We start from the raw sequence: 14611 nt of genomic DNA, 5'->3' as shown, positions 1-14611 counted from the left end.
GGAGGAGGTGGGTGTGAAATTCTGAGTCCAAGCGAGAGTGATGGGGGTGGTCATGGTCCCGCTTTAGACCTTCCTTTTCCTCTTCCAGAAACTAAAAAGAGGCCTCATGTTTACATACTTCCCAAAGGCTTCCACAGCCCTTAACCCACTCCCTCTTCACAGCCTTCCTCTGCAGTGGCAACTTTGTTCTGTTTTGCAGAAAAGGATGCCGGAGGATCAGAGAGGGGCAGTGACTTTCCCAGGGTCACACAGCTCACAAACCACAGAACTGGAGTTGAACTCAGATCCTTAAACTCCAACCACTTTCCTTCCAAACCACACCTCCCCCACCCCCAGGCTTGAGTGAGATCTTGGGGCCATGGATCTGGCTGCTGCCCTGAAGAGTTGAACTTGGCAGGGAAAAGGGGGAATGAGAAAGAGAGAATGAGGATTTCAGGGCAGGCCCATGGCCACTCCCCTCCATGCCAGGCCATGTTTCCCTCCGCACTGCCGCCTCCGCCTCTTTCACCTTGACTTGAAGCACAAGCAGAAACTGGGACATGAGCCCCAGGAGACCAGATCTCCATGGTCCCTCTGGGGGCATGGAATGGAGGAGAGGGGTGGGGGTGAGCGGGCCGGCAGGGCCGTTCCCTCCAGAATCCCAATGTCTCCTCTGCACTTGTCCCTCAAGCTAGAGCACCAGTGGGATGGACAAGGTGGCAGAGAACGAGAACACAATAAGGAAGACAGAGACAGAGGCAAAAAACAAAATACAGAGGGGAGCAGAGAGACAGTTACAGACTACAGTGATCCACTGGGAGAGAGATCCCAATGAATTAGCCATCGCTTCCTGTAAACCTTGGAACCCGGCTGTTGCCAGGGCAACGGGGCAATACCTGTCTCTCCAGAGGAGATGAAGTTGCCAGGGTAACTGCATCCTGTCTTTCCTGGGGACCATCCCAGAATGTGGCACCCACTGGACGTTACCATGGCAACTGCCTTTTTGCCCCACTTAATCCCATCCTGTCTGCTACAAGGGACCCACAGTTGGAGGTGGGGGAGGTGGGGAGAGAGACGATCACTTGTGGATTAAGTTTGTTCTTCTCCCCCTCCCCAGGCTCCTTGGTCAGTCCACCACCGTGGGGGTGCCGGGTCCACCCGCCCCTGGGCCCACACAGGCCTGCAGCATTGTGTGCGGCTAGGGCCAGGGCGTCCGGGAGCAGGTTTTGCAGTGGAAGGCAGGCAGGTGTTGGGGAGGCAGTTACCCGGGCAACGGGAACAGGGCGTTTCGGAGGTGGTTGCCATGGGGACCTGGATGCTGACGAAGGCTCGCGAGGCTGTGAGCAGCCACAGTGCCCTGCTCAGAAGCCCGGGGCTCGTCAGTCAAGCTGGTTCTCGGCTCTCACTCGGCAGCACAGGCAGGCGAGTGGCCCTTAGTTCCAGGAGCAGAGCAGCAGAGCCCCAGTCCTGGTCCTCCAGCCCCAAGCCTCGCCTGCCCACCCAGCGCCAGGATGGCCACCATCACCTGCACCCGCTTCACGGAAGAGTACCAGCTCTTCGAGGAACTGGGAAAGTGAGTTGCACCTCAGAGAGTTCTGGAGGGTGCAGGGGGTCAGCGTCACGGGCCGGGAGTGTGCACCTGCATGCTTCCTGTGCACGCACAGGGAGGAAGTCTGCATGTTTGAGGGGACATTTGCCCAGAGCTGGGTGTAGGCATGTTCACGGGTGCAAAGAGGTGCCAAGGCCAACCAGCTGAGTGTGTGTGTAGGGGTGAAGGGCTAGTGGTGCACGCCAGTATGCACGCACGCACACAAGCATACACACACAGACACACGCACCCGAGTGCACACTACTGGGCACACACAGATTTCTAGACACTCAGGGTTAAAAAAGGATCTTCCCAGGCAGCTAAATCCGGGGCCAGAACCCCCTGCTGACTTTCTCGGGAGGTGTTCATCTGGCCTCAACTTGGACACCTCTGATGGGAGAGAGTTCGCCATCTCCCAGGTAGACCCTCCTGACTTCAGGCACCACCAGCAACTGTGCAGAGTGGCCAACTTCTCTGTGAAAACACATCCCCTCCCTCCCTCCTTCCCTCCCTCCTCCCAGCTCCTCTTAGAGGGAGGGCATCAGTATAGCAGGGGTGAATAACTAAGGGCCTGTGGGGCTCCCGGGGTGTGGAGAGGCAGGGAGGGGCACTCGGGCAAGTTGGGGGGAGCACTACCATTTCAGGGGCTAAGTGGTATACCAGCTCCGGTTCCTTGGCAGTGTTGTCCGGCCCCAGAGCTCATTTTATGCCCCCTGATGACTGGTGTGGAGAGAAAGGTGTGAGGATGGGGGAGAGGAGAGCCTCTTGGGGTCGTGGAGTGTCAGAAAAGCATCCTGGACTCTCCCAGATCGGTCCAGGGAGGCCCCAGGGATGGCTCAGGGGAAGGGTACAGCTTGGAAGCAGACTTCGCCCCTTGGGCAAAGCAGCTCCCCTGCCCGGGGTGGTCTTGGCCAGGGCAGCAGGAGCGCTGGGGAAAGGGGCGCCGGGAGCAAATCTGCGCCAGTGTGCAGTCCAGAAGGGCACATACCAGTGTGTCTTTTGATGTGTGCTGTATAAGGACTGACTCTGGGGTACACGTATGTGCTCCAAGAGTGTATGCAAATGTTCACACGGGTGCACCGGCAGGAGGTGCTGGCATGAACCACATGTGGAGGGCCTGCAACTGTGACAGCGTGCAAGGGGCCCATGGGGTACCGTGGACCGGTTCGCACGGGGGTGCGGGCATGAACGTGCGTCACTGTGTGTGCACACGTGTGGCAGGTCAGAGCTGCGTGCACGTCAGCCGGAGACGTGTTTGAGGCCTGGGTCTGTGCAAATATGTGTCTGTGTAAGGATGTGTGTATGGGACTTGGGCAGAGTGGTATCCCTTGGAGGTCCGGACATGCACATTTGTGTGGGGATGGGGGGGCATACACATGGGAAGGTTTATATGCGTGTGTGTGAGGCCTGGGCCAAAGGCTCGGGTGGGAGTGTGGGTGTTGAAGGCATGTGTGAGCTCATGCTGGTGTCTGCATATGTGTGGGAGGTGGGCCTGTGGCTGTGTACAAGTAGGCTGCCTGCACACACACACACACACCACACACACACACACTCTCACACTCACATACCAGGCTATCCTGGCACTCCCAGGTACATACCAGGTCCCTTGTACAGGTACACACCCACGTGCAGGCATGTAGTCATTCTTGCCTGCAGACTCACTGTGCTTCTGAGTGTGTTTCTGTGCTGGGGGCAGGGGCGGGCTGTAGGCACGAGATTCTCTGGAGGTCTGATATTGTCTGCTGTAGGGCGCAGAGCCCCTGCCTGGCGGGGTTCCCGTGCTCCCCCCTCCCGGAACGCCAGGGTTCCCCCATTAGCTGGGAGCTGCCTTTCAGGGAATGACCGAGGCTCGGTGCTGGGAGGGCTGCGTCACATAGTACAGGGAAATGGAGTTGAGATGTGACTCAGGCCCTTCAAGTGAAAATAAAGTGATGTTTTGCCCCAAGAGGAGATGGATATCATGAAGACCGGATGCTTGGTGGAGGGGAGAGGGGGCGACTTGGTGCAGAGAGCCTTTGCGAGTCTTCTCGACCCCACTGCCTGCCAGGACCGGGGCAGGGGCAGAATTCCAGAGGACAGGGAGTCCTGGTGTAGCCATGGCAGGCAAAGCGAGGGTGGCAGGTACGGCTAGTCCGTGATGGATTGATTTCAGACCTCTTCCTTTCGGAACCATAAGGGCTCCTAACCTTTTTTAGGTCGCGTATTCCTCCAGGAATCTGATGAAAGCCCAAGTCTACATTCTCCGGAGAAACACACAGATCTACAAAATGTTGCGGACAATGTCAGGAGCTTGCAGGACCTTAGGAAGACTGGGGATGGGCCTGGGCTGAAGGATGCTTGTAATGGGAGGGAGTGAGGCTTCCCGCCTCTGATGCAGGGGTTAAAAAAGCCAGGGTACCTCAGGGAGCAGCTGGGACTTGTGGTCTGCAAGCCAGGCACCCAGTGGGGCAGGTAGGGGCAGTGCCCAGACCATGACCCAGGCCCTGGAGCTCATCACCCATAGCTCTGTGACACTGGCCACATGACGCACTCTTTTCCCCCTGTATTCTGGAGATAAAAGCATTTGCTGTGAGGATGCAGTAAGATGGCACGCGTGAAGACCTAATGACAAGCCTGACACACAGTGGGCCTTCAGCAGGGACTACTGTCGGGATCACTGTTGTCCAAGGCGAGGCAGGCTGAAGCCCAAGGCTGGGGACTGCCACAGGTTTACCTTTTGTCTGGACTTGGCCCAGCTTGGGGGAAGGGCCTGACCCAGCTCCCCTTCTGTGGGGAGAAGCCAAGAAGATGTCTGCAGGGCCCAGCCTTCCACTGTGGACCCACAATCCCCGGCGGCCTGGACCCTGTGGTCAGCCCCCAGAAGCTGAGTCCCCATTCCAGGAGCCCACTTCAGATCACTGGCAGGGCGACTTGCCAAGGCAGCTGGCACAGTCCTGCAAGGGAGCAGGGAAGGCACTGGAGGTCCTTCTGCAGGGCCCTGAGCTGCCTGGCTGGAGAGGAGCTGCCTGGCTGGAGAGGAGGGCACGTGTCTGGAGGGCTTCGTGGCATCCCACTCAGTGAGCCCTGGCTTGTGACTGCAGGCCTTCTAGGAGTCCAAGGCAGGGCTGGCTATGGATGTAAGAATAGCTGCTGCTTTCCCACCTGATGGGCAGCCAGCTGGGTGGGGAGTGATCCTGAGTCCCAAGGGCCCTCGGCAGTGGCTTCTGAGGCCCCTCGGTGCTCCTGGACAAAGGTCCCACTCTGCATAGGGTGCACATAAGTAGGATCTTGATTCCAGGTCCCCTAGAAGGTTAAGGTGGAATCCAGAGACTGGTTCACTCACTCCTCCCTGACCCCCACCCTTCTTCCTCCCAGAAGATACAAGAAATAAAAGCCCATAGGAGCACCAGAGCTTGTTGGGAAGCCAGCTGTGGTAATGGCAGCTTCGTGGTCAGAGTGGGTCTGGGCAGCCGAGCCAGAGCTCCGGGCAGAACCCAGGATGTGGGAGGAAGGGATCTGGTTCTAGGAGGCAGAGAAGGAGGATGCCTCCTCCAGCCTTTGACATTCTCTGGGCTTTGGATCCCACTTCCAGGAGAGGTGAGGGAGGCAGAGAATTGCTCTGCAGCCTGTGTAATCATGGAGTGGTCCAGAAGGAGGTTTTACTTGAGAGAAGGAGAGCGAGGGAGGGAGACCAGATAGAGGGCAGCCTGCTCTTCTCTAGAAACTGGGATATGAAATCGACTGGAGGGCAGTGTTGGGCTGGGGGAGGGGCAAGCCAGGTGGGCAGAGGGACGGGCAAGAGCTGGTTCTGGAGCTTTCTGCCCCTTTTACCCGAATGGTGTGTGTCAGGAACTGGGCCTGGGCGGGGGGACCTGGGGCCCAGAGGCTGCTTCCCACACTGAGGTACCAGGAACCCGGATGCTGTGGTTGCCTCACGGGAGACAAGCTCTAACATCCACCAAGCAACCCCTCCTTCCCTGGCTGAGCTATCAGGAGGCTCTGTAGGGTAATGCTGGGGAGAGAGAACCCCCAAAGATGGGGGTGTGCTTTCATTTTGCTTCTAATAGCCTCTCACATTCACAGAGCTCTGGGGCCAGTGAGGCAGCTCTCCATCCATTATCTCTGAGGAAGGCAGAGGGCTTCTGCACCGTCAGACAGAGGAACAGCTGAAGCTTGAGGAGGGGGAGGCCCAGTGTGCAAGCGTCCGGCATTTGGGGGGGCAGTTCATGAGAGGGACCCCTCTTGCTGTTGCGTCCAAGGAACACTGTTAGGGCAGAGGGGCCGCCGCTTCTGGGCAAGAGAATTCTGAGCTGAGGCTTATTTTCCAGTCATGACTCTGCCTCGGAGTTACTGGACCACCCCGTGTGGATCCCCTGTCCTTTGTGAACCCCAGCTTTACCATCTGTGAAATGGGATCAGAATAACTCTGCAGATGCTGAAATGCCCCAGTAGAGGTGCTACCCTCTTTAGCTTCCCTCTGTGGAAGGCACACTTGGGAAATTTCCGACTCCCAGAACATCAAACTGGGAGGACCCATACACTGTCTATTTATAGCCTAGATGGTGGAACCAACACCCAGAGAGAAATAGCCCCAGGCCATAGGAAGAGGCTATGCTAAAGTCAAAGTAGGGGACCAGATCCTGTGCAGGGACCGAAGACCAAGGATGGGATGCTGGGTTAGGGGTGAGGGGCAGGGAGGTCCTCAAGGTGGAGGGTGCAGGACCAGGGAAGGGGACAGACTTTCCTTCCTCCCCCTCCAAGCCACCCGAGAGGCAGGCACGCACGCACATGTTCTGGTGCGTGCCGCAGCCCTCCGCCCCCACACAGCCGCCCCCACACAGCCCGAGACACACTGACACTCCACCGAGCCTCCCTCCTGCCCGCCCGCCTCCCCACACAAGCACACAGTGACACCGCTGCCAGCACCCCTGCAGTCTGGGACCCCGGCCTTCCCTGTGTGGGGAAGGCGAGCCTCGGAGCCCAAAGCCTGCCTCCTTGTTGCGCATGCGCGGGTTCCGACAGAGAGTCCGGCACGAGTGTCCCTCCCAGCGCAGGGAGAGCAAGATGATGCTGACTGGGCTTCTGAGTGTCCCTCAGGGTGGGACCAGCACAGGACCTGCTCCCCAACCCTGCCCTCCCCCATTTGTACGCCTCTCCCTGTGCCAGAGTCCACCTTCTTCTGCACGCAGGCTGCCTGTATTGCTTTCTCTTTGGAGCTTCTCTGGGGCACAGTAGGAAGCCTGCCCCTTCCCCGCCCCAGGCCAGGCCAGCGCAGACCCCAGAGTAGGTCCCCACCAGCTGAGGCCTAGCCCAGGCTTTCCAGGATATTACTGCTCCCAAGATGTCTGTGCTGGAGAAAGTAGAGGGCTTTGGGGATCACATAAAAGGAGGAACATGTCTGTGCCTCTTGGATCCATGCAACAAGTGTTTCCTGAGCACAGCCCTGAGCCGAGCCCAGGATGTCCCATAGGCAAGGCTTATGCGGTCCCTGCCCCTTGAGGCTCACAGCCTAGTGGAAAGTGGGCATGAGCTGGGAGGAAGGGTCGGATGCTTAACCGACTAGGTCACCCAGGCGCCCCCAGAAGTTATTACTTAAATGCAACTAGGTAAGGACTACGAGCACAAACACAGAGCTATGAGATGCACAGACCACAGCTAGTTGGGATGGGGAAGGTATCAGGGAAAGCTCCCCCGAGGAGGTGACACTGGGGAGCTGGAGGTTGAATCAGAGTTAGTCAGAAGGAAGAAGATGGAAGAGTGTGCTTCAAAGTGGGAACAGCACAGGCAAAGGCTCTGAGGTGTGTTATTTAGCCCCAGGGAGGTTGGGGATTCTGCTCTTCTTAGGCCTGCTCAGTCTGCCCCCGACTTTTGGGTGCTTAGGGCCCAGAGAAAATTGTAAAAGCCTTTCCTAGATGATCTTAAAGAGGGAGCCTGGCAGGGTGGGGCAGTTCTGGAAGCCAAGCCAAGGGAGGGAAAGCTGAGGAGCCGGAGGACTTGAGCAGGAAGAAAGGACCCCTCTGAGAGGGCTTGAGGGAGCATGTCCTCTCCTCTCCTCTCCTTCCCCCTCTCCCCTCCCGTCCCCTCTCAGCTGGTGTCCTCTCCTGTACAGAGCCAAAGTGGAGAGGAACACAGAGGTGGAGCTCAGCTCAGCATAGGCAGGACTTCTGAATTATGAGACCCGCTCGTCTCCCACCACCACGCCCCAACTCCAGGCCCCCAGATGGACACGGCCTCAGGAGGCAGGGAACACTGTGGCCCCAGACAGGCACACACTCACAGCCCTCCCCACCCCTTGCCTCCATCTTCCTCCTGCCTTCGCTGGTGAGATGGCACAAGCATGCAGTGGGAGATGGTTTAGGGGCCAGAATATCCTCAGGTTCACTCGGAATGGGGAGTGCTCCTTTGTCCTTCGGATCGAGAACTCAGGCCCAGAGAGGGCCAGGGTCCTGCGCAAAGTCACACAAGCCAAAGACATACAAAAGTAGGGCACTCCAACCTCTTTCCAGTCTGGCGCTTGGCCCCCTTAGCCCTTGGAGCCTCTCTCTCTGAACCTCTGGAAGCCTTCAGGGTGTGCAGGTTCATGTAGCCTGGGAAGAAAGCAGACCTTCCGCATCGCCCCCTGCTCTGTCTGCTCTGGTCCTATCTCCAAGGTCTGAGAATATTTTTCAAGTTCCCTTTTTGTAACCCATTCAAGAAAACCCATGCACAGCCAAAACAAGAAATATGTTGGGACTTCTGTTGGTTCAATGTTCCCCTCAGCAAACAGAATCTTCCGGTTCCCAGGCCTTCTGTGTCCCCCACGAGACTTCTGCTGGGTTGGCATGGGGTAGGTCTGTGGGGTAGGGGACAGCTCAAAGACACCGAGTCCCTGCCGCATCTTCTGGAGCCTGGCCGTGGGTGGCTGCAGCCTGGGATGGGAGGAGGGAGACGTGTGGCTTCAGTAATAAGGTCCTAGAATTTTCTGGCTGTAAAATGCTGTCTTTTGTGGAGTTCTGGGCAGAGCTGCTATGGTGAGCTGGGGAGGAGAGAGAGAAAAACCAAACAAATGGGGTCTCCAGCCCCCACAGGCCCTCTCTCCTCTGATCTGTTTGCCATTTGGGGACCTGAATAGCTGTGTTTTGTTTGTTATTTTAAAAGGGCATCACCGCTTGAAAAGAAATAACTAAGGGAGAGTGGGTTTAGAATTGACCCACAGCTGATTTCACAAATAGGCAAACTGAGGCCCAGAAAGGTGAAGGGATTTGCTTAAAGCTCTCAAAGGTAGGTGTTTTGGAAACAGAGTATCCCTTCTGTTTCTCAGCAAACCTAATCCCAGCTTTTTAACTTTTCAGGAAATCTAGGACTCCTCAGAGAATCTCATCTGACCCACAGGCACTTTTCCTAGAAAAATGCACACTCATGACAACCAACAGAATGTGTGTATCATTCCCGCAGATCCCTCTGCCCTAAAGCCCACAGACCCCAGGTGAGGGGCCCCTCTGATCTGAGAGGAGGGGTATTGGAGAGAGCAATGGACGATGAGTTGGGAGTCCTGGGTTCAAGGCCTTGGCCTCAGTTTCCTCATCTGTGAAATGGGGAAAGGGTGGACCTCAATGGGAAGATATCACTGGTCACGGCAGCTCCTCTTGCAGCCACATGTGGCCCACATCCTGGCCCCTTGGTGGAGCTGCTCTGGTGGCCGGCCCCAGCTCTGTCCCTTCCCCCAACATTTTGCCTCCATCTACTCTGGCTTCCACACCCCTAGGCCTTGCTCTCTGCTGAGTGATCAGATCAGCTAACCTGGGCTGTGAGCTACTGACCACCAAGGGGTTCAGGATACTAATCCTCTCATAGATAACAGGTCTGCCTGCATTTAACTGGGAAGTTTCTGGAATCACCCCAGCTCATCTCAGAGAGGGAGAATGCTTAGGTGTCTTAACTGAGAGTGGGGAGACTTTCCTCGGGAGATCAGATTTTGGTTATGAGCTGCCTGTCACGTAGCATCCAGACAAGATGATGAGTGGCTAGAAACTCTGGACTGGAATTCTGGAAAGAGGAGGGGTTGTAGAGACGCAGGTTTCAATTTTGTATGGCAGTCCGTGGCTTGTGCCATTTGCACGGGTGGTGGGATCACAGAAAGCTTTGTGAAGTTGATGAACAGAATAATGCACAGACACAGAACCATTTTATTGACAATATAAGGGTGTTCATGACCACCCAGGGCCTCCCCAGGGATTCCCAGCTAAAGCCCAGGTGGAGGAGATGGAAGGAAGTGATAAGAGGGCAGAGGAGAGAGAACAGAGGGTAGTGATCTTGGGGGAGAAGAGGCGGGGTGCCAGAGAGAGTGCAGCCACCTAGAAATGAAAGGGAAGCTGGGCCTCCAAGCCTGAGGTCAGTGAGGCCAGATGTCGCCTGGTGTGGGGCAGGCAAAGTGGATCAGGTCCATTGGGGCTGCAGGGGCTTGGGGGGGCATTGGGTGGGCGGGCCTGGCACAGCTTCCTTCCAGGGAGCCCGGGGGTGGGCACCAGATTGTGGTGGGTTCATGAAGTGTGGGAGGTGGAAAGAGGAGGCAGCGGATGTCGGACACTTGTTCTGGAAGTTTGGCAGCAAAGAAGGAGGAAGGAAGTGGCCCAAGCTGTTGGGTCGAGAGAAAGGTTCGTGGTTTTTAATTTAAAAACTTTGGGGGAGCAGGATGATGATTTTTCCAGAATAAGGGAGACATGTGTGCGTTTGAGGAAGCAGCCAATGAAGAGAAGACCCAGTAATTATCAGGACCCCTGACAATTCAAGGGTCCGGTGTGGAGGGGAGTTATCTCCAAAAGGCCCCCATAAACAGTCTTCTGCCTGCTGAGACCCAGGGGCCTGCGCTGGGCTCTGGGCAGCTCAGAGTAAAGGTGGGGACATTTACTTTAGAGGAAATTGGCAGGAAGCAGTCTTGGGTAGTAGGAACCTCTTCCCAACCCTGTGTAGGAGAGACTTCTCACAAATGTCCCAGGAAGAAGTGTGGCTGAGGGTCCTCATCCCTATCTTGCAAATGGGGAAACTGAGGCCCAGAGGGTAAACAAGCTGGTAGCCACGCTGGGTGAGGACCCAGCTCTTTCAACTCCCTGTCGATTGTTCCCAGGCTCACCTGGCTTCCACGTCAGCACTTTGGGCTGTTTTAGGCCAGCAAGAGTGGTGAGCCCCCTGTGGGCTGACAGCCAGCAACTCCCAGGACACTGAGCCTGCCAGGCAGCCAGAAAGCAATTTCCCAGTGTGAATCTTGCTTTTCACGGCCCATTAGCACATTCCCTATGTTCTTAGCCTTGCTGGACCCACTCTCAGAGCGCCCTCTCCATCTGTCTGTTGGAGGGCAGGGCGGGGCCTCCCTGCCTGCTTGTATCCACACCCATGGGGCAGGGTGCTCTACCCTGGGTTGCAGCCCCTTTCCCTCCTCACCGTGGCCTCCGCAACCTCCTCTCCTGGATTTCCTCTTCCCCGAGCTTGGCAAACAAGGTCCATTTTGTTTCTGATGATGCCAGCTGTTCTCATCACTTCGTAGATAATGATGCCTATAAAAGGCGTTTCTCGGGCATTTACTAGACTCCAGGGGCTGTGCTAAACCCATCACATACCTTATTGTATCTCACTGAATCCTTGGAACAACTGCACAGGACCAGTACTGTTCTCATGTACATTTTGCAGGGGAGGAAACAGACTTTCGGAGGTTAAGTAGCTTGCAGGTAAGTGGCTACCCCGTGATTTGAACTCTGGTTGGCCCGGCTCAGGAATCCCTGTTCTTATCCCCATAGAACTTCCCTCTTCAACATGGTAGTCACTAGCCACATACATCTGCTCAAATGAAATAAAATTAACAATTCAGTTCTTCATTCCTACTAGCCAGCTTTCAAGTTCTCTATAACCATATGAAGCTAGCGGCTGTCACATTGGACAACACGGAATATTTTCACCGTCACAGGATATTCTGGTAGAGAATATTACAGATGGAAAGGGCTCATTCCCACCCAAACCCCCATGTGGCAGATGAAAGAAAGTGAGGCCCGTGTTGGGGCAGGCCCCTGTCCAGGACCTCCCAGCGGGGCTGAGAGCTGAGATCCTGTCCCTCCTGTGTCTGTCTGTCTCACACACACATGCTTCCCGGCCCACGTTCTGTGCTTGCTGATGTGGATGTATATTTCATACCCAGGGTGAGACACGTGCACTTTGTCACACCCAGAGCCCCATGGAATCTCACACACAGGGCATTGCCCAGGCTGGCCGCCCACAGCTGTGGGCAGACAGGCCCCCTGGACCCCTTGTCACCCAGGAACACCTTCACGGACCCTCCTGGGACCATCTGTGGACGCTCACACTGGGTTCTCACACGCAGGCCTCGTCCCTTCCTCTCAGGACCCCCGGTCCCAGCCTTCCACCCTGAGCTCCCCACCTTGGCCTCCTCCCCTCCCTGCCCTGCGCCCTTTCCAAGTTCCTGCCCCGCCCCCTGCTGCCCACCTGCTCCGCTCAGGGCCTCAGGGCCTCAGGGCCGTGGGAGGACTGGGCTGGCTTTTTTGTTGTTTGTCAAGGCTGCTGGGCTGTGGCCACTTGCTCATGCAGGACGGGAATGCAGAAATAGGCCTTTTTAAAGCAAAAGATACCAGAGAGGAGGTTAGTCTCATTTCTGCTGCAGATTCTCCTCTGCCCCTTGTCTCTTGGCCCCCCAGCACCGTGGTGAGCAGGGTAGATGGAGACCCGAGGCTGCATAGGTCGGGGTGAAGTGCCTAGTTCAATATCCTGTTGAGGATAAGTCTGGGCTCACAGCTTTGTGAGCCCAGAGCCCCTGCTCTAGAGGGTCACAATTTCCTGCCTTTGGTGGAGTCAGAAGAGTAAGTGCAGGTGACCTGGATCCTCTTCACAGATGCACTAGGAATATGCCTGTTCACTCGAGGCCTCAGTTTCCCCATCTGTTAAATGGGGATCCTAATGTCACCTCCACAGTTCTGCTATGGTCTAGAAGGAGCTTAGTGGTGCACGTGCATTTAAAAGGAAGATACCGTCTGGGTGTGTGAGAGGCTGGTACCCTCTGCATCAGTAGCTCTGAACTGGTTTTGATAAGCTCCTCCCTCTGAACAGCTGCTAAAAGCTATGCATCCTTGCCCCAGAAAAAAATGCACATACCTATTCTCAGAGGCACAGGATGTCCTTCTGTGGGTACACGGGCCCTGTGGCTGCCCTCCCCATGTCAGTTCCCCTAACTAGAACCTAGTTAGGACGCCCAGTTAGGGGCGCCTGGGTGGCTCCGTTGGTTAAGCAGCTGCCTTCAGCTCAGGTCATGATCTTGGGGTCCTGGGATCAAATCCCACGCCAGGCTCCCTACTTAGCAGAGTCTGCTTCTCCCTCTTCCTCTGTGCTCTCTCTCTCTCTTGCTCTCTCTCAAGAAAATAAATAAAATCTTAAAAAAAAAAAAAAAAAAGGACCCCTAGTTAGAAGCTGGGATTTACACAAAAGCTTGGCACTGTGTTCTGAGAAGGAAGTTTAGCAAATGTACCTTCTCTTGTCTTACAGATGCAGCTCTTAGGTCCTCAGCTCCTAGGGCAGAGCCTAGGTTCATGGGGCTGCCAAGCTCCCCTGCAGAGAGTTGTATGTGACAGTCCCCATCAGTGCCGGCGTCAGAGCCTCTAGCAGGACACCCCCAGAGGGCAAGCAGGAGACAATCCCCTGGACCAAATGTTAAATGAAAATACAGATTCCTTGTGCCCCCACCTAGAAGCTCTGGTTTGGTTAAGTCTGGATAGGGCCTTGGTATATGTGTTTTTAAAATATCCCCAGGGGATTTCAAAGCAGCCAGTTTGATAAGCATGGGTCTAAGGTCTTTGCTTGGAACAGAATTTTTCATTTCGTTTTGTACTTTTCACTTAGAATTTGTTTCTTTAGTGGAGAAATTCTATCCATCCTGCCTTCCTTGCCTTCCTCCCCCTACTCCTCCCCTCCATCCCTCCAGCCCACATTATTTGAAAGCTCTGGACCAAACACCAGCTAGATGCTGGTGAGTGAGGCAGGACCCAGCCCCTGCACTCAGGAGTTCTCTGCCTGTGCCCCTGCTCTCCCTGGAGCTCTCCAACCTTTCCCGGATGAGGCCACTTTTAACATTCTCACCTGGGGCCTTTGGGGATTGTGATCTCCAGCTGGGCAGGGACCTGAAGGTCTTTGGGTCCATCCCCCTGTCTGGGTAGGGTGGGCACCTTTGAGAGACCAGTCGTGCCCTACCTTCTTCCCATGCCTGTTCCTGTTCCTAACACCCTGACATAATGTCCATTCCCCTGCCTCGGTCAGTCTCTCTCACTGTGAATTCAATCCACTTCTTATTTCTGCAAAGTAACATTTATGGAGGCCCCGTGTGTAGAAGACACGGGATACTAGGGCAGGGGACGTGGGAAAGAAAGTTACAGTCCTGTCTGTCAGGAATTTACCATCAGGTGGGAGGGACAAACAGGACAAACAACAGAGCAACTGTGAACTTGGGCTAGATGGGGAGGGGCGGAGCGCTCTGGGAACACAGATGAGGGCGTCCTTAACTTGGAGGCTTCCCAGAGAAGGAAACTCAGATCTTGCTGCTGTCCTGGGGTGGGAGGAGCAGGGGATTGTGGGGAAGGACAGCAAGGGCGCACCCCCCCACCCCAGGGAGGGTCCACTGTTACATGAGACGAACCACTTGCTGAGGAATTCTAGTGTAAGTGCATAGTTTGGTGCTTTCCAGTGCTTTCTTACAAGGTCACATTTCCTGGTCTCATGCTCATCTGCTGGCTCTTTCTTCCTTATCCCTCTCCAGTTTTCCATTCACTCCATTCATGAGGCTCAGACATGAAACCAGAGACGCTATGCCCAGGGTGTGTGCCGAGATGGCAGGCTTCCTGGGCTTGGACACGCCCTTGTGCGGAGGATAGGGCATCAAAGTCTGGAGGATGTGATGAAGGGTGGCCAGATCAGGAAGCTGGGAGTGGCAGGCTCCCTTGGGCGGAGGGGGGCGGGGGAGGTGGGGATGGTGGCGGGGGGTAGGGGCCAGTGTGTATGCAAATACCCGAGTTCTAGACCTGGCCCTACCGCTAACTA

General features: G+C 55.8%; 1 protein-coding gene across 2 annotated transcripts in view; it reads left to right on the top strand.

Moving 5' to 3' along the window:
• The first annotated feature begins 1312 nt into the window (after positions 1 to 1312).
• Positions 1313 to 14611, top strand: part of CAMK2A (calcium/calmodulin dependent protein kinase II alpha) — a 56735-nt gene continuing 43436 nt past the window's right edge. Inside the window, exon 1 of one of the 2 annotated variants that reach the window (XM_045079564.1) lies at positions 1313 to 1552. In XM_045079564.1, the coding sequence (XP_044935499.1) occupies positions 1491 to 1552 (62 nt within the window). In that variant the 5' untranslated portion in view covers positions 1313 to 1490. The remainder of the gene's footprint in view (positions 1553 to 14611) is intronic. The other variant, XM_045079565.1, reaches the window with a different exon arrangement.

This window comes from Mustela putorius, unplaced genomic scaffold, assembly GCF_011764305.1.
Source record: "Mustela putorius furo isolate JIRA1106 unplaced genomic scaffold, ASM1176430v1.1 tig00000407_pilon_pilon_pilon, whole genome shotgun sequence".
Taxonomy (NCBI): Eukaryota; Metazoa; Chordata; class Mammalia; order Carnivora; family Mustelidae; genus Mustela; species Mustela putorius.
The sequence above is the reverse complement of the archived record's forward strand: the minus strand, read 5'-3'. Positions and strand labels throughout refer to the sequence as shown.